This window comes from Rhinatrema bivittatum, chromosome 10 (assembly GCF_901001135.1).
Source record: "Rhinatrema bivittatum chromosome 10, aRhiBiv1.1, whole genome shotgun sequence".
NCBI classification, from domain to species: domain Eukaryota; kingdom Metazoa; phylum Chordata; class Amphibia; order Gymnophiona; family Rhinatrematidae; genus Rhinatrema; species Rhinatrema bivittatum.
In genome coordinates, this window is record NC_042624.1 from 97,263,991 (window position 1) to 97,288,774 (window position 24,784).

A 24,784-nucleotide genomic window follows, 5' to 3' on the forward strand; every position below is an offset into this window, starting at 1 on the left:
GCAGCAACTTCAGGCGGCAGAATTTTTAAAGGGCAAAAAGTGCCCCTTCAAAATTCTGCCCAGCCCCCGCCTCACCCTGCCTTCCCCATCTTGCCACCCTCCCGATGCACCGCTGGTGGTCCAGCGGAGGGCCCGAGAGCGATCTGCTGCTCCCGGGGCCTCAGCTACCACTAACCAAAATGGCGCTGGTGGCCTTTAGCCCCTACCATGTGATGGGGCCAACCAATGGCACCGGTAGCCCGTCACATGGTAGGGGCTAAAGGCCACCGGCGCCATTTTGATTAGTGGCAGCCGACGACCCGGGAGCAGATCGCTCCTGGGCTCCCCGCTGGACCATTTTGTGAGTTTTTTTGGGGGGTGGGGGGGCATGTGGTCCCTGCCCCTGGAGTTGGGGCTGGGGGCGGTACGACGGGGGGGGGGGAGGGGTGGCACAAGGCTGAAGGTGCCTAGGGCGCCCAATCCCCTTGCACCGGCCCTGGCTCCACCACCATTACCTCTCTCACCAAATCCTGTGTTCCATTAAGAATTAGATCTAAATTAGCCACTCTCTTGTTGGCTCCTGAACCAATTGCTCCATGAAGCAGTCATTTTTTCCATCTCTAGCATGTTCTGATATTTACCTAGTCAATACTGGGGTAATTTTAATCTCCCATAATTATTGCATTGCCAAATTGGTTAACTTCCCTTATTTCTCTTAGGATTTCATTGTCCATCTATCATTTTGGTCACTATCACTATACTCTTCCCCAACACACATGGGATTTCTACCCATAAAGATTCTACTGTGCATTTAGTCTCTTGCAGATTGTTTATCCTGTTGGACTCTATGCCATCCTGAACATTTGTACCCTGGTATAGCACTGTTCCATCGGTTATCTTATTTCACCTGGTCTCTGAAGATGCCAGTTATGTCTACCTCTTCATTCAGTGCCATCACTCTAACTCTTCCATCTTACTTCTTATACTTCTGGCATTGGCATTTCACAGTATACTTTTTATTTGTATTAATTTGCTTTTCAGTTGACAGGGATAATTTGAATCTTTTAACTCAGGTGGTTCTTTACTTTTGGCATATGGACTACTTTTGCTTTTATTGGAACCTCTCTGTTGGGATGCTCTAACTCTCCTGTTTTGTTAGTATCCTTTGAAGATACCACCCTCCAAACCATGCACTGCTGAGCAACTGTCGGCTTTCCCCCTTGTTCTAGCTTAAAAAACTGATATCAACATTTTAAAGGTTAGCGCCAGCAGCCTGACTCCACCCTGGTTAAGGTGGAGCCCATCCTTTTAGAAAAAACTCTCCCTTCTGCAAAAGGTTGGCTAGTTCCTTACAAAACTAAATCCCTCTTTCCTGCACCATCATTTTATCCACGTATTGAGACTCCAGAGTTCTGACTGCCTCTGGGGAACTTAGTGTGAAACAGGGAGCATTTTAGAGAATGCTACCCTGGAGATTCTGGATTTCAGCTTTCTACCTAAAATCCTAAATTTGGCTTCCAGAACCCACATCTTCCTATGTTGTTGGTGCCCAATCTACCACAACTGGCTCCTGCCCAGCACTAAAATCCTATCTAGCTGATGCGTGAGGTCCGCCTTCTTCACACCAGGCAGGCAAGTTACCAGGCTGTCCTTATGTCCATCAACCATCCACCTACATTCCTAATAACTGAATTACCAGCTACAATGACCAACCTAACTCTTCCCTCCAGGGCAGTAGCCCTGGGAAACTCGTCCTCAGTGCAAGAGGACAATGCATCCATCTGATGTAATAATGGGTTGAAAAATGTTCACAATTTGAAAACAGGGAATTGCTAAACTGCATTCTAAAAGTTGGTAACAAAATGGGGCAAAGTAACCTGGGAATGTCTAAAAATCTGCCAAAATAATGGATTTACTGGGATTGACGGGCAGAGTCAATATACTGAGTGACTTGAATGCACTAAAGTCCACACGGCAAAATAGTTTTTCCCATTTTGAGTCTATGGAAAAAAAGCTCTATCTATAACTGCTTCAACTTGGTTAAAGAGCTGGATTGGTAGTGCGAGACCCCGGCTTGTTGCTCCCCACTTCCTCTCAATCGTGTTAAATTTAATTAACTGGAGCCCCGCTTTTAACTCTTCTGATCCTAATTTTTAAAACGAAACCAAGTAAATACTCATTGGCCTATGCCTCCCATCCTCTCCAACTCCTTGCAAATCTCTACTTCGAGAGAAACAGGAACTTCTTTTTGCCACAGACCACTAAAAAGGCGGGATGCAGAAAGAATGGGAACAGGGTTCAGCGCCACTGCCGTCCTCTCCTCCCCAGCACAGCACTAAAACATCGACCCGCCCCCCAGCCTCATCGCCGCCCTATCAGCGCCTCCAGTTCAGGCCTTGATTTGACGTCACACATTACTTTCAAAGCCCTTTCAGGTCTCGTAGTTGTAGTGAGAGAGATAAAGGAGGCGCATCTTACGTTACTTCTCGCGAGATAAGGGGAAGAGTCGCTTTGCTAAAGAGCAAGGGCGAGTCTTTTTGTTACCTCTCGCGAGGTTTCAGTGCACAGCGCCCCACCACCATCCCTCTTTCCCTCGCGCTCCCTCTTGCACAGATCTCGCGAGATGAGCGGCAGAAGATGGCGGTCCACGTACGGTTGGGGTGAGGAGCTGGAGGGTTGCGTGGGGGGGTCGGGGGCGGTTCTGGTTTGGCTATTTTACAATTTGTGATTTCCCTCACGGTCTTGCGTAGGGGGCGCTGCCTGTCTGTGCCGGTGGCTTTCTTCTCCCCATGCCCCGCGCTGCTGCCTGGCTTGGTGCTCGCTCCTGCTGCCTCTTAGGTCGGGGGCTGGCATTATAGGTCAGAATATTTTTTAATCATCATATTATTAAAATATAATTATTATTACTGTACGGGGGCGCCTTCTTTTGCTCCTCCGTCGGGGAGAAGTTTCGGCCCTTGCTGGGAAGTGTCGCCGGCGATGACCGGGGAGAAGATCCGCTCCCTGCGCAGGGACCACAAGCCCAGCAAGGATGAGGACTTACTTGAGCCCGATGAGGAGGCGGCCGCCGGTAGCACCTTCAGCAGGACTAATAAGAGCAAAGCCAACAAGATCTTCAGCAACCATCGCGTGCTCAAGGCTCCGGCCGTGCAGCCCAGCTACCAGCAGCAGAACCCCGCCGCCGGCACCAACCTGGCCGAGGGCAAAGCCGCTCCCGCCGGCCACTTCCCGGTACACGAGTGTGTCTTCAAGGGGGACATCCGGAAGCTCTCCTCGCTCATCAGGACGCACAGCATCGGCCAGAAAGACAACCACGGTGAGTGCGCTTATATTCGCCGGCCACAACTCCATCCGAGCTCGCCCTCTTCCTTTCTGCTCCTCGGCGGGTGGGGGCTGCTAGTGTGAGCCATCATTGCATCCCCAATTCTCCTGAACTTGCTGGTGGCTGCAGTATTTGGGTCCGAAAGTTAGCGGGGAGACTTAAGTACTTTTCTCCGCCCCTTGTAAACCCAGGTAAAGGGTTGAGGTTTGTAATTACTCGTTTTCTGCTAAGCCATACTCCCGCATGTACGGACCCCGGTATGAAAGCTGACGCTGCCAGCTCCGTATTTAGTTGCCTGTAGCTTCTTTAGGTTTGAGAAAAGCGCCTCCTGCTAGCTCCCTGTCATCGCAGTGTAACCTCGGACTGCAAGCTCATCGCTGTCGAAGCTGTGGCGAGGAAAGAGCTGCATCTCTAAAGTTCCTGCTAGAGGATCTACCAGAATACTTACAGTGCTTAATTGTCTCCCAGGTCTTTTTAGTCTCTCCGAAGGGAAGGCGGCTTATGAGGTCACCATGTCTGTATCCAGGTGTCTCTCCGGTCCTTACAATAACTTTCATGCCTGGTGTCCATTCTTTGACAGATCTTCAGTACATGTTAAAGGATATTCTGGCTAGGATTTTGGTTTTCTTTTGAAGCCACATATATGCTCACGTTCAGGAAAGCGAGCTCTGTTCTGCTTGGAACTTTTTTCTTGTTTTGCTCACTTATAAATGGTTTCCTATGATTTTGGAGTTTGTACTGTTTTATCAGTACTTAGTTATAGCACCCCCAAGAACAGGGATTATCACAATTTGGTGTTCTACGTGCAGCCACTAACTCTTGCTAGTAGCAGCATTAACTGTTTTCCTAAAATACTCACATAATGTTGGCTGCCTTTGTCTGTGGTGGCTGCAGAAAAATCAGTCGGTGGCCACATTTGAGAAACTCTACCATATACTGCTAGAACGCTGACAGTTTTAAAACAAAGCAAAAAGAAAAACAGGTTGCAGTTCTGAGCTTTATGGGCCTGAACTAACATCGGTCCTTTCACTGACTGTCCAGATCAAGACAGTTGTGGATAAACTTAATATTGACCCAAAAGCTTTAAGCTGCTCTTCTCCTTCTCTGAATGTGGTTGAAGGGGGGGGGGGGGGGGGTATTGGGAGGGAACTTAAGGGCCCTGGCCACAACTTTTTAATTTGGCTGGTTGAGTGGGCAGAAAGGAGTTTGCTGCTCAGCTCCCCACTTTGGCTTGAATTTTAACATGGGGGAGGAGTGCCCTTGGCCACTACTTACTTTTTTTTAACTTGGGTGGGTGGGAGGGAGGGGGGTCCTCAATGCACTTCAAGGGGTATGGGGGAGCGGAAGGGAATTTAGGTGCCTTGGCCACTATTAAACTTGTAATTAAATTCTTCCTTAATGGACTTTTCTAAGGAAATTAACCCCACCATGAACAGTCTTTCGGTGTAATATTTCCAGCTCTCCAAAAAGTTCCTGGAAGCCAGGTCACCTGGGTACCCAGAATTCAGACAAGTATGTAAATAGAGGAAGTAAAATGTTTTGTTTTTTTTAAAACCAAGCTAAAAGTACAAAGTAAGACAAACTCCAAACAAGCAAAAGAGCAACAGAAAAAGAGAGAAAAAAGTAAGGAAAAATGTTCCCTAGTCCTAAATATTTTTAACTGGTGCCTAAGTTTTTCAAAATAAATTTCCACCTATGAGCTCTTGTGTACCTTGAACTAGTTTTGTTTTGCACTTTCTTGTCCTAGGATGTTTATTTTGAAGATGGATGCCTAAAACAGAAGCCCTTCCTCCAGACAAATAGAATATCCTCTTTCCTTTCATGGTAACCCTTCCCCTGTTAATATACACCAACCAGGCTTCCAACTTTACCTGCTGCAGGTGTTTACTTTTTGTGCATTCTCTTATAGTTTGCTAACTAATATACCCAGATCATTTTTTCCTAGTTATTGGTAGCAAATATTGCCACATTCCAGATATATTGCACTTGCCTTTTCTTGTGCACCACGTACATTACTTGACATGTTCAGGGAATATTATATGCCAAATGTTTTGCATATCTGTGACTGCTACACAAGTAAAATTTTGTGTAGTGTGTAGAAAGTTGTAGACTAAGAGCATTATTAACTAAACATTGTCATAACATTTCTGCATATCTGCCTTTTCCCCTCTCCAGTTTTCTCTGCTCTTGTCCTGTAGTTTCTGTTCCAGTTCATCTTTATTTTTCTTTCTTCTCTGCTCCCATCCTTTTCTCCCCCTCTTATTCTCTTGTTCTCTTCCTTTCCTCTCCTACCTTGGTTCTTTCTCTTCCCCATCACTTTTCTTTCTCCTTTCTCCCTCCAATTGATTTTTCCTCTTCTTTCTTTGACTTCCTCCCTTGCCCCTTACCCTTTAGCTTCCACACTATCTTACTCTTTCCTAGGCTTCAGAGGAGGTCAGGATACCTTTCATGATGGAGGAGAGCAGGAAGGAGTTTTATTATTTTAAGGGAGAAGAGGATTGGAGCATTTTTTTCAGTGTGATATTTGGAAGATTGTCCAGATTGAATTTTTTTTTTTTTGCTATTTCTTTGTCCACTTATCTAGGCTATGTGTATCCCTGTATTAAGTGAGTTCTGCAGTGTATGCACAGTGGGACACAGTTTTATATTATCTTTGGTCCCTTTAAATTGTCATCCCAACCATTCTTTGCTGATGTAACCTTGGGCCAGGTATCAATTATCTCTTACTTACATAGATACTCTTGGTTGTTGCTAATTATAAATCTTGCATAGGGATTTCTCAGAGTAGGGAAATAATTAGGTTGCCCTAGTTGCAGATTGTAAAAGCACAGTTTTATAACCAGGTTGCATTTCTTTTAAAAATAGCATATCTAGATTTTGTGTGTGATATGTACAGGATTTGTTTGCCATTTTAATTTAGCTAACTTTAATACCTGTTCTTTATAGTAAGAACTGTTGGAACATCTTATGTGCCTGACCGTTGCATCTGTAGTTATGCAGGTAGCTTTCCTGGCAGCAGAAAGTTGCATGGGTAACAGGAAAGTTTTCTGCATAAGTTTAAAAACAGTCATGCAGGAAGAGCCAGCGGCAGGGGTTATGGGGCTTGACTGGGTTCTCCAGACTTCACCACCTAAAGAAAATGAACTGGCAGCTGGAGTAATATGACTTGAGTTCCCCAGGCATTGTTCCCTCTAAGCTGTGCACATGTGCATGCACACACACGGGATGAACCCTTCAAACACAACATAGTGTGCACACAAAATACCAATGATATCTGCATTGTATTGTCTCATGAACTTGGCTTATAAAAAGTTGCACAAAAGAAAATGTTTATGCTCGTAGCCTTAAAAGATTAGAGAGAATATTTATCCCCAGGCCATGCCAACCAAATACAGAGAAGATCAAGTGGTCTGATCAGCAGGGTTCCGCAGGCCTTGCCAGCCAAAGCAGCAGCCTTCCTTCCCCTCCCTCCAATGCAGCCACAGGTGCTGAAGACAGCAGGAGGAGGCCATGTCCTCAGTACACTTCCGTGCCAGGAGAACAGAGGTCTTCATGGGGGAGGAAGAAAAGGGGGAGAGAGGGGTGGGGAGATGAGAGGGATAGATTTGTGCACTCACTAGGGAAGAAATGCATCATTATGTACTCCTGCCACCCTTTGCCAAGCAGATTATTTATCTGGGGGAGGAATACATGTGACTGAATTTTGTTCCTGGTGAGTTAAGTGCTAAAGGTTAAAAAAAATTGTGTACTCAATGCGGTCCACCTCTGTAAACTTGTTTTTTTAGTTGATAAAACTGAAATGTCATAGGCAAATTAAGGACCTTACTCAAGCACTATTCCCGTTTTTGTTCCTATAGAAAAAATCTTTATTATGGCCACAAATCCTTTTATTAATCAGTTATTACACTAAGATTTCCCACAACAAAAATAGAAATGTTAAGGAAAGCACTAAAAGATGCAAAAAGAGAAAGCAGGGAAAAGTAGAAGTAGGCATTTCTGAAATGCACTTAAGAAGAATTAGGCAGGCGTGAATCAACTTGTAAAAGTTTCTTATTTTATCTTACTTAAAGCTCTGTAAACATCAGCCTTCAACCTGGCAATACAGTTCAGCCTTTCAAGAGCCCTTGTGTTATCTGCAGAGATAGAAAGAGAGAAGGTGAGAAGTGAGTTTGTGAGGAAAAGCAGTGTCTTGCAATTAACATTGGTTTAAAATGCAGGGGTGCCTAGAATTGCATTTATTAAAAAGAATCTCGTCCTGTTTTTAGATGACCTTGTAAGTGCCTGTAAATAAAGCTCTTGATTGTTGTGAAAACTAGAACAGTTTAACTCATTTAACTGGCATTTCCAAGGGGGTATGCTGTTGTAAGATCTGACCAGTTTGCCCCTGGAAGAAATAGCAGCTCATTTCATAGAAAATGTCTTGGGAATGACTACACTGTGTTTGATTAAAATTGCATTGCATTTTTGGATTTTGAAATCAGGGAGCAGACGCCTTGTCTGGATCTCACTATCTGCTGCCATCCTTTGCCACCTTTTAACAGCTTGCCCTCTCTTCCCCCTGCCCTAGAAAAACGCCACCTCCTTCATCCCCAGGAGATTCCTGAAATGAGGACATACTGAGAAGCATGGATAGAAGTCACTTTTTTATAAAACAAAAGGTGTTTAAAAAAAACAAATTGGTGCAGGTAATGCCCTTCCATTATCAGCATGTTCTAGCAACCATCCAATGTCACTGTTTTTAGTCCTTATGGCTGCCATCCATGAAGACTGCAGTCTTAATTGTAGACACGTCTGATGCTTATACATAGTAAAACAAATGAAAGCCCCTTTCGCCCAATTTTGAATTTTTCTCCATCACGATAGAACCCTGTGCTCACGATATCATGTAGAATCCATAGTTCACTGCTTGGGATTTACCCTTATTTTGTGGATTTAATGCAGCGATATTTTGCTTTTTTTTCCTAAAAATGTTAGTGTCGTCCTTAAAAAGACAGATTTTTACCTTCTAATCCTTCTACAATATTGCTCATAAAGATATTGAACAAAACCGGTTCCTGAGGGAACTCCAATTATCACTTTCTTCCATTTACTACTACTTGCTAACATCTGCCAGCCAATTTATTTGTTCGTGATCCATTCCACCACCTTGGGACCCACTTCCAGGCTTCTCATTTTATTTATGAGCCTCTTATACCGGACCTCGTGGCCAGTCCACCATTCTTGGGCACCCTGATTGAGCATGCAGGGCAAAACAGCTAATTAATGTTAGGGTTTGAGCTCGATTAGTACTTTCATTATCTTTCTGTTCGGCAACAGTCTGTTCAGTTCACAGGTATCTCATCTTCCTCTTGGATCTTAAACTGTGGGGATGTACTGTCCGTTGTGTTCAACAAACACCTGAAGCCAGTAGTTCAGCTGGTTTGTTCTTTTGACTTATATTTAAGTGGACGCTGTACAGATTCTTGTACCTAAGGGCCCAGACCACCAAAGGCAATGAGAAATTAACTGCATGTCTTACTTTTTGCCCATTCTTGAATAGCTGTAACAGACTCCACCTGAACCTGAATAATAGAGAGGTTCTTTAGATTCAAAATGCAAGTGGACAAACCCCAACTTTAAAATCCCCATTTGGACACACTGATCTCCTCCTAAAATTACAGGTCAGGGACCTTGGTATCCTGTTAGCCTAAGCATTAACCATGCTTCCCCAAATGTAGTCAACGTTTGAAAGCTATTTTTTCCATCAGCAACAATTCTGGAAACTCCATCCATTCATTGTGTAGGCAAGTTTGATCATAGTAGTCCATTCCATGATATTCTCACGGATGGATAACTGTGACATGTTCTCTAATGGACTGGCAGTGAAGGGATAACATCAGTTTCAGCTAATCCAGAATACTGCAGCATGACTTGTTAGAGGGTTGCAAGTGAAGTGATCCTTCAAAAACTACACTGGCTTCTATATCTCTACAGGGCCAAATTTAAAACAGAGACTCTTATTTTCAAGGCCCTTAGAAGAAATGGATCAGTTTACCTGAAGGACAGGCTATCCTTATGTACATCATCTAGGCCTTTAAGATCCTCTCAGGGAGTCTCCTTAATCTCACCATCACTGAAAGAAATAAAAAATCCAATACCAGCCGGCAGGCCTTCTGGAACCCCCTCCTTAAAGAACTTTGCCTAGCTCATGGCTGCCTCCATTTTAGGAAGAAGGTGAAAAACTGGCCTGTATGCCTTTAATGAGTGATGCTACTGATTAATTGGACTAGAATCCCTTGGCTGCAGTGTTTAAATATCTACCTTCTCGCGTCCTGAGCCCTCCCCCCACATAGTTTGGTTAATATAACCATATCCATGTATGTGCACTATTTTTCATGTATTATTTGTAAGCATATTGCATTGCCTGTGTGTAAGGGTTATTTATCTTGTGCTCCTTCAGTAAGGCCTTGACTGCATGGTTTTTCCCGCTGTTCTGGCTTGCTTGTTGTTGTTCCCCAGCTTGGGTGAATTCCCTTTCAGAAAGGCAGGTAATAGGTCATAGTAAATAAAACTGTGTGTAGAGTAACACAAAGTGCCTGAAGCTTCCACATGAATAGGGTGAGCAGAGCTGACTGTAGGCTGGAGCTGGGCCACTTATTTCCTTACCATGTCTCTCGCCCTTGCTTGCACTCCTTGGGCCTATGTGGAGGAGCCTGCTGGGGGGCCCGTCCAGCTATGGAGCTAGACGATGTAACGCCGTTTCCACTGTCCTAAAGACGGCCTTGATGGTGAGTGTCTGCTTATTAATGTATAGACAGTTTTGAGTGAGGAGGCTGGCCTTGTTTGCTCTTTCTTTCTTTTCTGGTGAACAGCATTGAAAAATACATTTTCATAGCTTGTGGAAAAAATATTACAAGTTACTCCTAAGCCATATAAAAATCCCCACTGAGGCCATCAGCCAACCATCTTATATAGCTAATGCATGTGAAGTATGTTATTTATTTATTAATGTTTTTTTTATATACCGCTCATTTGGAACATCTGATCGGTTTACAGCAAATTCAGCAACAGGCTTTACATGGAACAAGTGTTTAACCATGTAATTGAGATTAGGGGAAGGTATGAAGAATAACAGGGGCAGATAAGCAATAGCGAGGGGGAGATACAATATCTGGGATAAGTCAAGTAAAAGCTACAATAACTATATGCAATTAGTAACTATATACAAATAATAATTACAGCTGGCAAATGGTAAGGTGTGCAGCTGATCACATTAAATCTGGTAAATGGTAAGGGGTGCAGCTGATCAGATTAAATCTGACATTAGTATGTCTTGAAAATTAGGTAGGGCTGTGCCCTGTTAAAATTGTGAGAGGCTTTAATTTGTGCAGATAGTTTTGATCTGGTTTTTTTTTTTAATTGAATTTTGTAAGCAAACAGTTTAGCTAAAAATGTTCTGTAAAGACAGTCCTTATTCAGAACCTGCTGTAGCCTTTGATCCAGCTTTCTTCCAGTAATTCTACAATGAAACAAGCTTGCTTTTGTTATACTTTAATGGAAATCTGAAACGTTTAGACCACATGCTATTTAAAATTTATTTGAAGACCTTGCATGCTTCTGTTGTCCCAGATCTGTCAGGTTTCATAAAAGAAAAAAAAAATCCCCTCCTCTGGACTGTGGTACGTGAGAGCCGAGGTTGTCATAATTTTCTTGGTGTGCATGATCCTTGCGGTGTCTAAGGCTTCACCTCTTCATCACTGTTTCTCATGGGCTACTAGCACTCTATACAGAGGACTTCCCATAGTCATCCTGGTCATGGAAGTGCAGGAACGCACTAGCATCAAAGTAGTATTAATAGCTTACAGGGTTTGACAGATTTACAGCTAGGCCATAATGCACCAAACATATGTCTACAAGTATTTAAAACAGGTTTTCTCCCCATCCCCCTTATTGTTTGCACTGGTAATAAAAGCACTTGCGGTTCTCAATAGACAGACTGCACTGGTTATTGGGATAATGACAGCGAAACTAAATAATAGCTTTATTATATTTTGACATTTATATTGCACATGTAAAATCATGAGAAATAGTCATTTCCAGATCAAATAGCAACATTTTGGATGATAAAAGGACAAACAGTGTGTGCTGTTTGGCCTTTTAGCGTGTGACGTGGCCTTTGCACTGCAGAGCATGCTGGTCTCCGAATCAGAAATGGTGCCTTGGTGCTGGTGGATGCTCAAGATCCATGCCCATTCAGATATTTCTCTCTTCATTGTTCTGATGATGATCAGTGCCTCCTTTCCTTTGAACAGTTGAGTGATCAGTACCAGATCTCCTGCTCCCACGTTTCTGCCTATCTACAAGCTAGACATTATGTACAACAATTACAAAGTAAATTCCCTGGTTTGTTCATTCAGACTCCCTGGTGTTGACAATGCGATCTCTAGGGGGAAAAAGTCGAATAAATTATCTTGGTGGTATAAATTACGCTTGTTTTAAATTGATCAGTTCTGGTCTCACAATTGTCCTACTTGTATCTCCTAAGGGCGTTCTTCTTTGCTTTGAGTATTGTGCACAAATCGCCAGATGTCAATTTTCAAGAATGGTATTTTAAATTATTATATCATAGTTATATTGACAATATTAAGGCCTGTAAATTTGATATTATACAGTTAGATCTTTGTCCTAGATTTATTTATTTATTTAAAATTTTTATATACCGACATTCATCAATGATATCACATCGGTTCACAGTGTAACACAAACAGGCGCCTGGGGTGGCGCTTTACATCGAACAAAAGTAACAAGTTAACAAGAGAGAAATTTAGGGGGGGGAGATATAAGGGGAATATGGCATTAAATGTTATAAACAAGATTTGCAAATATATACAATATGTACATTAATAGGAGAGAACATAAAATATAAATTTAGGCAGAATTTGAGGTGGGTAGGGGGGTGAAAGGAAAAATGAGAGGGGAGTGAGGGGGGGGGTAGCGCGGGGGAGAGGTGGGGGGGAAAAAGTTAGGTGTATGCTTTAGTGAAAAGCCAGGTCTTAAGCTTCCGTTTGAAGATTTTTAGGCATTCTTCTTGCCGTAGTTCGACTGGGATGCAGGACTGAGAGGCTCTTAGATTCACAAATGTAATTTCTGCCATAGGTTGACTCTCTTTTGGAGGAGGGTTTTTCTATGAATCATGAAGTAATTGGGCTAAGACTTTCTTTTTTTTTTTTTTTTTCTTTTTTGCTATTGGGTTCTTCCATATTCTGTGTGCCGACCTCCTAAGGGTTTTTTGACATTTATTTACATGGCTTTGTTGATTGCATTTTTCTGTATTTTGAAGGTTTGGCTTCAATCAGAGCTTCCACCTTTTGCATCTTGGTTAAGTCTAACGGCTGATATGGATGCATATTGAGAGAATAAATGTATTATTCACTCACCATGCATGGTTTGCTCATTATAGGCAGGCTTGGATGTCTTTCTGTGCTTTTCTTGTCCAACTTGCGGATCGTGGGGGGGGGGGGGAGATCCATGCCTGTTTAAATGGTGGAGTATTGGATTTAGATATTTGGATTTTTTTTTTTTTCTGGACCTCTCAATTTGTACCCTACTTACATTTGTTCTAGTAGTGGATTAGATGGATAAGGATGTAAACAAGGGAGGGGGGGGATATCTGGATTATATTTATATTTTTTGATATTACCAATACTAAGAAATTGTTTTTTTGGGCTTTCTTTTTTTTTTTTGCATCGGTAAGTTGGATACTTTTCAATTTCAGGCCGATGCAAAATCAGCGCACGGAAAAACAGGCATTCCCGATTGAGCGCCTGCTCTCCTAACGCGCACTGATCGACCACTCCATGGCACCCGATGCAATAAATGGGCTGCCACGGTAAAAAAAAGTGCTAGAGGAAATTGTGTGCCCCTAGCGTTGCCTTGGCAGCAGGCGCCCAGGAGAGGTGACTGTCAGCAGGTTAGGAAAACGACCGCTCAGTTTTACGAGCATCTGCTTTCCTAACCTGTGAACAGCCACGGATTAGGGAAATGGACGCTTGTTAATTGAGCGTCCCTTTTCCTAACCTGACTGCCAACATTTTTTTTTTTTTTGACAGTTCTACTTTTTTGGTTCCTCGCCACGATATTAAGTCAGAGGAAGTAAAGAAAAGCAGTATTTTCTGCTTTTTTTGTAAACTTTTTTGGCTCCTCAAAAATGTGTACGTCAGGTGCACTTTTTTTTGCATTGGGGGAAATAACTAATAGCCTCATCAACATGAATTTACATGTGATGAGCGCTACCGCGCTCCTATTGGATGCATGTTTTGGATGCACGTCCGTAATACCCCATTTTGCATCAGGGGTTATGGACGCACGACCACTCGCATGTTGAGCCGTGTGCTGCAGCCAGTGCACGGTAGTGCATCGGCCTGTTTGTGTGGAAAGTTTAAGAAGGCTAACCATGCTTTCCGAACATAGCTATCTTTCTGCAAGTCTTCTGGAAAAATCTCAGCCAGGATCAACTTGGTACTGTAGGTCAGGATGAGTCATGTGCTTACGCCTGTTGCTTTTGACAGGTGGAGTTACTGATTCTTAAACCTGGGTGACCTAAAACAATTGCTGTTTTTGTTTTGGGGGGGTTTTCGGTTCAGTTAACTGATGCATGTTGAAAGATTTTGTTTCCGAATATTTCTTTTTGAACTGACAAAGTAACCCACCATCCCTAAATATAATGATCTAGGTGGCAAAATTTTTGTTTAGCAAATGCTGATTTCATTAGTGGGACACTTCTATTATCTAGCTGCTGTCAACACTTTTTCCCCTTTTCCCCTCTTGTATTTAGATTTCCTCATCCCTTGCCCATCCCCAAGAAATTCAAAAGCTGGGACAAATGTAGATTGCAAGAATGCTGCTTGCAAAACATGGATGGTATTCTTGCATGGTAACTGCAGCCACCCCTGGCCCATTGTGTGTCTGCCTGGCAGTTGGCAGAGAAGTACAGGGTGCAGTTCTCCCATCTTGCTGCCAGAACGTGGGGGAGAGTGGCAGCATGAGCCGCATCCCTGCCCCCTCCTCCTGCACATCTGTTTGAAAAGACAGTGGATTGGAGGAAGGGAGTTGGGAGGTCTTGTGCTGTTCTGAGGTTTGGACACATGTTCTCATGTTGTAATTCTCCAACTATATCCTGAACAGTCCCTTAATACCGAAATCCTGCCTTTAGGTCTGCAGCAGCCTTTATCTGCAATCAGATTCTAGGGTTTCTTCACTAATACATGTGGATCTATCTGCTGCAATCAACTCTGGTGTGGAAATTCTCACTTTTTTGAAATTGCGTTTGCATGATTATCTACTATTTCTTTGCCAAATATACTAGTGTCTTGCAGTGCATGTTGTGGAGGAAGCATGGCTACGTGGTTAGAGCAATAGACTGAGACCCAGGAAAACCAGGGTTCAAATCCCATGTCCCCCACGGACATTCATTGTGACTTTGAGCAATTCGCTTAATTTCCCATTCTGTGGTAAGCTCTTTGGGAAAGGGACTTACTGTACTTGAATACTTAACATTGCACTGAGCTGTATAAGTCCAATAGTCCTATAAAATAAGTATTGATATTGTAAAATTGCTGTTAAATAAACACGCATAGGTTCATCTTGGCTAATTATCCAAAACTGCATTAAGGCAGTGTTTCCCAACGAGTGTGACTTCAGAGCTGATCCTGTGCCATAGGAAAGTCACTACTGCCTGATGCTGAGATCCAGACCAGCACGTGGGCTCTGCTTGCAGCAACAAAATGCTCCAGTGATGGCTGTTAATCATATGGGAGCACCTTTCTGAGAACAGGTGTAGTCATTTAAGCAACAGCATGAGCCCTGAAGTGGTCATTAATGGGCAGGCATGCAGGGCATGACTAGCTGGGCCCCTGCTTCATGCTGCACAGCACAGTCTCCTTTGAGTCCTTCCAGCCTCTGTCTTGTTCCCGGGCTGAGTGAGAAGGGCACAGCGGGTATTGATCACTGGATATGACTCGCTGTGGGGGCAGCAGTGGAGGAGCTCTGGCAGCCAAGGGTAACTACCCAAGCTGGCTGCCCACACCACACCATCTCCCTTCTCCTGCACTTGCATATCGTGGGAACTGGTCCAATGTGACAGGTTCATGTGTGTCTGCTCTTTCTCCCTTTGATTTACAATTGGAAAGAGACTAGTGGGGCTCTGTGTTTCCCTAGCTCTTCTTTTGGCCATCTGAGTCCTCCATGGAGGCTGGGGGCTGGGGGGGGAGATACACAGCATTTTTATTAATGTAGGTGTGCCGTGGGCTTTGAAAGGTTGGGAAACACTGCTTTAAGGACTGGGGATGTAGGTACTTATACCATCCCTGATTTTGGTAAGATCTCTTATATAATATTTCTGAATCTCTTGCACTCTGCTATTACAGAATTACCTCCCGTTCTCTGCGCTGGGTCAGTACCATATGCTAACAGCTTCTCTGTACTGTTTGGGGCTACCGGTCATGCCATAGAGTTAGCAAGACACTGACTGCGCCGTGTGTTGTAAATTGTGTCCTTGGGCTGCTGATTGCAAACTTAGACCCTGCTGTTCAGAATCTACCAATGTGTAAGAGTAAAAGAGCTGAAGTATCTCTTATGCTATATGAAGAACTTTCAGATTGTTTTGTTAACATATTGAGTGAAATGATTTTACTCTAGTTGCACTGTTATTACTCCAGGACCCACTGAAAAGCAGGAGAAGGCACAAATCATGATCTTTCTGGTGGACTAAGTCTTAATGCTTTTTATTTACCTTTATTTTCTCCTTTTTATTTTTTTTTAGGTAACACTCCTTTACATCTTGCTGTGATGTTGGGACATAAAGGCAAGTCATCTTTTTTTTTTTTTTTTTTTTTTACCAATTTTTTTTTAATTTCAGGAAATATGTTAAAATAGTGGTAAGAGATGGGCAGATTGGTGTTTCATTTTATAAGAAGTCTGTGCTGTTTCGTGGATATGTGGTGGTATTTGTTTTCCCATTGCAGTTGGGGTTCGGAAGCAGAAATCTGTTTTGCCCTTCTCTCCCTTACAAAAACTGAACCATGTAGGCCAGCCCTGGGGGAGGGGGAGGATGTTACAGTCATGTAACTAAGCGCCGCATCCTGATTGAACTATTCTGTGTTACAGTTAATAATATGCAATTTTATGCAAAATTAAATTTCAATTTACCTTACATTTAATTTAAGTTCAACATGCCATTGGCCTAATTTTAATTAAATTACGAAAATATTTAAGGATTTATTGTTATTGTTCAATGTTCTTTGTATTATGAATGTATTATATGTTATTGTTCAATGTTCTTTGTAAAAAAAAACCCCGATCTGACTTCCCAGACCAGGGCTATCTTTTCGTTCCATGTAAACCGGTCTGATTTGTATTGTATACAGGAATTCCGGTATATAAAAATTAAAAATAAATAAATAAATGAATGGCTACACCATCTGGTCGGATTTAGAGCCCAGGTGTACGGCTTCTGGCCTCTGGACTGTTGCTGCAATGACCTGCCTAAGAACAGGCAAACTCCAATTAAAATGGGAGAGATCCCTGGATAGTTGTGAATTAAGGCTTATGGTGCCAGAAACCCAGCACCGATTCAGACCTGAGATGAAAGACACAAGGAGGAACTAGCAAGTCAAAAAAAATCCCCCCAAAACTGAATCATGCAGTTTTTCTTTATGTAGATAGTAGGGAAAGTGGGTCTAGAATAAAGAGTATATGAACTGTAGAGTGTTTGCAATTTATTTCTAAAATATTCATGTGTTTTAGAATGAATGAATGAAACAGTTGTTTTCTGAGGAATTGGCTCTATGGCTGTTCCTCAAGTTCTGAATGTATTACAGCAGGAAATATTCTGTTTTACAGGTATTGATGTCTGTTAATAAAGTGATTAGAGTGCTCTTTGCACAGCATCATCAATGTGATGCAAATTCATTGGTGGAGCTGTCTTAATGGATAGTTAATTTAAAATAACAGCTAGCTGCGTTGAACATTCATTCAGATTAAATTGAATGGCTCCTTAGAACTTAATGGCATGGCTGGGTGTGCTGATTCATGGAGATTCTAGTCCTATCTATGCCTCTTTCAGGGATTTGCTCCAATCTGCTTTCAGGAGCAGGGAAGGAATATAGTTTTTACCTGACTCACGTTCCTCAGGGTTTTTGCTTGCTTTTGCATCAATATTGATAAATAATTTCCTAATTCTGAGCAGTTTGGGCTTTGCTGCAGTTTCTGTTCTGCTGGGTTTTGTATTTCCTGATGCGGTCTTTGTGCAGCTTGGCTTCCCTTACTCTGGGATTAGCTCTATGATCTATTGGTGGTTCTTGCTATGTGTGGCCTGACCTTATTTTCTTGCTGTTGTCATTGGGACTGTCAAGTTAGCTGAGAGAGCGAGAGAGATGATTTCCAAAGAAGACAAAGTTTTAAAATAGACTCCTCTCACCAGTCTGTTTGTGTATACTGTATCTCAACTGGCCAGAAAGGGTTGTTAGGATGTTAAAACATCTTCCCTCTTTCTAAACTCTTTCAGAGGAGAGCAAGTAGGTATCTTCAACTTTTTTTTTTTAAATTACCTTGTCAGTTTCTGTGCCTTTTTCACTTTGCATTTCTAGCTTGTAAATCAAGCAGTTAATTAAATCAATAAACTAAACCTCTGCAAGGACCAGTAAAATAATGTAAGTCCATTCTCTTAATTTGTCATCCCTCCTAAAGAAGTGTCAGCAGTCTTGATGTAGGAATATTTCTTTCTGCAGAATGTACTACGAGTGCAGATATAACTGCCGCAACTTATCTGATTAGTGAACTATTTTTGTAACTGGACTAGGAATTTGCTGATCAGTCCATGGAATAACCCATACAACTCCTAGCAAGGTCTGAAATTCGTACTGTAAATATAGAAAGAACCTCATTTTCGGCTTTGGTGCTTTTCTCAGAATGCTGTCATTCTGGCCCAAGGCTGTGATTTTTGATGCCGGAACAGTGCTTGAAGCAAACTTTACACTGGTACCATGTATTTGTTAGGAGGAGCTTCATACATGGGTGGGATTTTTTTTGTCTGTAGTTCACTTTGTCTACCCCAGAGCCAAGGGCTGAGTTCCTCTCTGAAAGTACCCAATTTAATGACTAAAGCAAAATTTAACTGTGAGTGATGAGACTTCATTTAGAATTTTTTTTTTTTTTTTTAATATAAAACTGAAGAATAGGTTTTTTTGGTTCCACATAAAAAGCTAATTTCTTAGCCATTATCTTCAAAACTTACAAAAATACCAAAGTAAAAATGTGCATAAAAGCAGAAAATATAAGCTCCATTTAAATACGGTTTATAGTATGCTCAGTTTGCCGAAACTGAGATGCCAGGCCTTCTGCTTTTGATCTTCTAAGACTACTTTTGTATCGCCTGCTCCCTAAAAACACAGCATGACATCCTGGAACATACTCATAACAGGTCATATTCGGTGCTCTGTTTCTTTTTCCCATACCAAAATGTGCTGTTTCCAGACTTTGCCATTGTTGCCTACTAGAAAAGATCATAGACCCTGAGAAGTTTTGCACTCCAAAATCAAGAGTGCAGACATTTCCAGAACGAGTACATACAACAGATGGGCTCAATACTGTAAACCATATTTGGCACAGGCAAGCAAAAGTTGTTTGTTTGAAATCTTAGCCATGGTCTTTAAAGAGAAATGTACTACATGGGCGGGTCACAGGACCTGTTGTATGCTATTCTGCACTGATGCCCACTTTCAAAGTTTTTTGTTTTTTTTTTAATTTTATAATATAGTTAAGATAGTAAAGTGACTGAGTAAAAGTGATACCTTGTTTATTTAAAATAAGGTTAATTGATATTTAAATAGTCAAGCAGGATGACTTCTAAAGGTCCCTAAGAAATGGACCCAAGGATTCCCAGCAGACAGTCCGAGCCCGCCTCTACTGCAGTCCAGAGTCAGGAGCCTTCATCCACAGCTACCCGAATGGTGTTTCCATTTTATAAACACCCCCTTCAGTCTAGCCAGTCTGGTGCCATCTTTACCCAGCTGCTTTGGATTTCTTTTAACTTCTACATAGTAACATATTGTAACAGAATAAATGTCAGCAGCAGAAAAAGACCCAAATGATCCTGTCTGCCCAGCAAGGTTTTTTTTTTGTTTTAATTTTTGTCAGCTAAGATAGTATTTCCTTAATTTTTTTGTTTTGTGTATGTTATGTATGTGTGTGTGTGTGATGTATTTTTTTTCTTATACTTTCCATTCTATATCCAGGAATTTCTCAGTGTTTATTATAATAGACAAAAACAGGAGAATGCCGGTAGGAAAAAGTAATTTGTTTTTCATTGATCTTTTGTTTTTGTTCATTATAAAAGACACTGCGAAATTCCATGGGAAAATTAAAAACACAAATGAAGGTCTTACATATGGCGTGTACATATAGAACATGCACACATTATTGTAGCACACCATTATCCAGGGCAAAGATAATCCAGTTCAAATGATTTTGAGTGTTGTAAATCAAATCTAATAAATGACTTAAGGAAAAACACATTTGCTTTTCACGTGTAAAAAAGAATGGCGCAACTTTCTACTGGAGTCTGTTAGTGCAAAAGAGTAAGATTTGTTTTGCATAGCAAGAGCCCCATGTGAGAGATGCTAAAAATAAAAAAAGAATTTTAGTTCCGTCATAAAGGCAGCTGTTCCTTACAGTCCTCTCTTCCCTTATCTTTTCAAGGATAAAGGGGCACTTTTAATGACTGTTCCTATAAGGGCTTTGTATTGTCACATGCATTAAAAGATTTTGGCCTTACAAAGGGACTGTTGAGCAGGAAGAAGGCTTTTAATGCAGGTGTGGTTTTTAAAGCTCATCAAAGGAGGAATGAGAATGGACACTAATGCCCTCCTTCCCCCAACACACTCACACACACATACGCACCTCATTTTTAGAAATTACTTGCTATTTCTAAAACCTTTGTCTACAGAATTTGCTATGTTTAATTTTTTCATCTATCATTCCAGATAATTGCACTATACTATCTAAACATTTTTTGTTACTAGCAAAGAAATATTGGTCTTGTACATGTGAGCTTGCTTTGTTTCCAAGCACTAATAGTGTTTCTCTCCAGTACAGACCTTGCGGGACACTGTGCTTCTGGTCTGTAAGGTGCTCACCTGACGGATAATGGTTTTACTCTGTTGCAGAGTGCGCCCATTTGCTGTTGGCACACAATGCTCCGGTGAAGGTGAAAAATGCAGAGGGATGGAGTCCATTGGCAGAAGCTATCAGCTATGGAGACAGACAAATGAGTGAGAGATTTGGCCAAGTCCTTGGTTTCTCTTCTTATGGGCAGTGGTATGGATTGGATGAATGCTAAGACTAGATGTGTTTTTTGAAAGTGTGTTTATAGTCGGGAATAGAAGATTAAAGATCATAAAACTTTATAATGGACACCAGAAATTGTGCTTTGCTAATATGATGTAAGGCAAAGTGAAATGGCAGTGAAGCATTCCAGTATATTCAGTGTTTAAAAGTGAATTTTGTACTTCTCATTTTATGTGGGAGATGGTATTGGTGAAAACCATAGGAAGCTTGAATTAGACTAATTATTCATGGTGCATGTTATGTGAAATGTTTTATGCTGTATGAAATTGGTATCAGGGCTTTTGATTTAAAAACTCATGGATATAAGGGAAGAGCCTGTTTTAATGGGATATGCTCCATGTTAACCAGGGTGGTATCTAGCTGCTGGTGCTATCTCCTTTTTAAAACAAATCATGGGGGGAAAAAGTGACAGTCACTCAGGAGTGCATGGTTCGATGTGAGAGATCTTCAAAATAGGAAAGTTAGAATATCTTGATATATATACCAATAGAGAGGCTGTGGTAATACTTGCAGTAGCATAGCTGCATTTAAATAACGATCAAACAGATATGAATGACTTCAAACTACCTGTATTATCTACTAATAAACAGGTTATAAATGCAAATAAAAATAGAAGTATAGGCATTTTAAAGTGTTTTCTATTGATATTTTGTCTTATGAATGAACAAAAAATAAGCGCTGAATGCTTTTGTTATAGAAAAACATGACTGTTTCACACTTTTTTTTTTTTTACTCATTTTGAGTACATTTGTATGTGAATGCCAGTATTTTTGAGAAATAAGATTTTTTTTTTTTTTATTTAACAGTATTTATAAATCTCTTTACAGATTGGGCAACTTTCAAAGTGATGAACAAAAAGAGCAAACAAAACCCCCCAGAAAATCACACCATTAAGTGACATAAATAATACAAAAGTTTAAAAACTATACGTCCCCACCCATAGAACCTATTCTCACCCACAATGAGCCAAGAATGATTATCAGTCATTAAATAAGATTGGAGAACTAGACTGTGTGGCACTTAATGAAAATATAAATATAGGTGGAAGGAGGATATAACCAATGGGACACTGATGTCAGGGTACACATTATATTAAAATCACAGGGAAGATCAAATTGGTGGAGGAATGGCAAAGATTTAAGTAGGATAAAATTTCTGCAGGGTACAGACTGCACTCTGGAATCCTTATGGATAGAAATTCCAAGAGTGGCAGAAGAGTACAGTGGTGGATGTATGCTACTGCCCAAATGGCCAGATGATAAATACTAACTGAGATAAAACAGGCTAATAAAATTGGCAAAACAATAATGGGGATTTCAATTACCTGAGAATTGGTAAATGTCACTTGAGGACATGCTAGATAACCATGAATGTCTGCTTAATGCAGCAGATGGTTATGAAACTGACAAGACGGGCTATGACTTTTTAAATCTAGTTCTCAGTGAAACTCAGGACAAGGGGGTAAGGTTCGTAGCTCTGCTTGGCAATAGTGATCATAATGGGATTTAAATATGACATACTCATTGGTGAGCAGATACTAGCCTACTACAGTAACAGTTCCCTTTTAAAAAGGGAGACTATGAAAATAAGGAAATTTTGAAAAAAAAAAAATCTAAAAGGAACAGTTGCCAAGATTAAAAGTTTGCATGAGATGTGAATATTTATTTATTTTTTTTATCTTGAACTTTCAAGATTTTTTTTATTCCATGCATTGGTCTTCCTGTGACCTTTTTCAAACAACTGCCAGCATGATTTAACGGCAGGATGTAGGCAGCTGATGGAGCAAAAAAGGTGTCTTTCAAAAATGGAAAACAGTTCTAAATGAGGAAAATAGGGAAGAGCATAAGTAATGCAAAGTTAAATGTAAAACAGTAATAGGTCAAGAAAGAATATGAAAAGCTTGTATTAGAGCTAAAAGTTACTAATAATCCCAAGTACACTTGAAGCCAAAAGCCTTTAAGGGAATCATTTGGATTGCAGCTTGACTAAGGGTAATGGGTTGCTCAGGGAGGACAGGGAACTAGCATAAAATCTGAATGCATTATTTGCCTTTGTTTTTACTAAGAAGGATTTTCACGACACATTTACACCAGAAACATTCTTTGGTGATTCTTAGCTAAGTGAATCACTGTGGAACTGAAAGATGTAATAGATCAAATAGACAAACTAAAGAGTGATAAATCACCAGGACCTGATGGTATTCATCCCAGACTTCTGAAAGAATTCCAACATGAAATTGCAAACCTATTGCTAGTAATCTGAAACCTGTCATTTTAAACTGCTATCTGAAGACTGGAGCATGGGTGATGTAATGCAGAATTTTTTTTGGGCCTGGGGTGATCTGGGAAACTGTAGATTGGTGAGCCTGACAGTGCTGGGCACAGTGGTAGAAGCTTTCTTAAAAACAAAATTGCTAGTTATATAGGTAAACATGGCTTTATGATAGTCAACATGGTTTTAGTAAAGGGAAGCCTTGACTTACCATTTTACTATAAACATGAGGATAAAGGTGAGTCAATACTGTAGTGTATTTGGATTTTCAGAGGTATTTGACAGAGTCCCTCATGAAACTCTTCAGTGAATTACAAAGTGATGGGATAGGAGGCATTGTCCTACTGTGAATTGGTAACTGGTTAAAAGATAGGAAACAGAGTAGTACATATGAACAAAGTACTTAATGTTATATGTGTGCACCCCGAACAAAGAGAGAATAAGTCCAACCTTTAGAGGCCAGAGTGGCAGACCTGAAACAAATAGAGGTTATGTTCCTTCAGGGACTTAGTAGAGCTAAGTCATGCAGCACCGGAGGAGCAAGGCCAACTGGCAGGAAACCATCACCTTGGTGTGGCAGGAAGTGATCCTGTAACTAGCACCTGCCCTGCAGATACTCCCTTATCCTCTCACACCAAGGATGTGTGTCCAGGGCTATGTGCCCAGAACAAAGAGTTAGGATGGCTATTACAGTGGGTGATTAAATCATAAAGAAATGTAACTAACTGGGTGGCTGGTGGGGTGAGGATCACTTGCTAACTTGCATGCCTGATGTGAAGGTAGTGGACCTTAGGTGCCATCTAGATAAAATTTTAGGGAGTGGTGAGGAAGAGCAGACTGTTATGATACATGTGGGTACCAATAACAAGGTGCAGGAAAGAGGTTCTAGAGCAGAAATGGTGAGCTTCAGTCCTTGTGTGCCACAAATAGGCCAGGTTTTCAGGATATCCACAGTGACTATGCATGAGAGAGATTTGCATACAGTGGAGGCAGTGCATGCAAATCTTTCTCAGGTATATTCATTGTAGATATCCTGAAAACCTGGCCTGTTTGTGGCACATGAGGACTGGAGTTCCCCATTCCTGTTCTAGAGGCTAAATTTAGGCTCTTAGGTATGACACTGAAATCCAGAACCTCCAGGGTTACATTCTCAGAAGTACTCCCTGTTCCATGTACAGGACCCTAGAGGAAGGCTGTGAGTAAGTCTCAGTGCACGGATGAGACTATGGTCCAGGAAGAAGTTTGATTTGATAGGAACTGGGAAACATTCTTGGGAAGAGGGAGCCTATTGTGATGGGATGGGCTCCTCTCTAACCAGAGTTGAATCAAGCTAATGGCCCTGACCTTTAACGAGGAGATGTTGGCTTTTCCCTATGATTTAGTTTAAAAGCTGCTATTATTGCTCAGAAGTGCATGTATCTTTGAAGGATACGAACAAAATGGGGAAGTTAGGGCAGCCCGTTCGAGGGGTTGCAATAAATGCTAAGTAGCCCAGGTATATCTAAGTTCAGAGCAGATAGATTCCAAATTACCCCATCAACCGATAAGCAGGTTGTTTATACAAACAAAAAATGTACATTGAACTGTCTGTGTACAAATGCTAGAAGTCTAAAAAAATAGGATGGGAGAGTTAGAATGTAGAGCACTGAGTGAAGAGGGAAATATAATTTCTTGTGTCTTTCTCAAAATGGAGAAAAGTCAGTAGTGGAGAGCCTGAGGAATCTTTACTGAGACCCTGTGCTATTTAACCTATTAAGAAATACTTGCAAAAGGGAGCAATGTGTGAGGCGATCAAATCTGCTAAATTGCAGAAGTACCGTGTGAGACCAG

General features: G+C 41.3%; 1 protein-coding gene across 1 annotated transcript in view; it reads left to right on the forward strand.

Annotated features, from left to right (window-relative positions):
* Positions 1-2,480: 2,480 nt before the first annotated feature.
* The window catches only part of ANKRD13C (ankyrin repeat domain 13C), a 66,558-nt gene continuing 44,254 nt past the window's right edge, over positions 2,481-24,784 (forward strand). Inside the window, exons 1-3 of the mRNA XM_029617876.1 lie at positions 2,481-3,295; positions 16,101-16,142; positions 20,503-20,607. Coding sequence (XP_029473736.1) covers positions 2,959-3,295; positions 16,101-16,142; positions 20,503-20,607 — 484 coding nt within the window. The 5' untranslated portion in view covers positions 2,481-2,958. The remainder of the gene's footprint in view (positions 3,296-16,100; positions 16,143-20,502; positions 20,608-24,784) is intronic.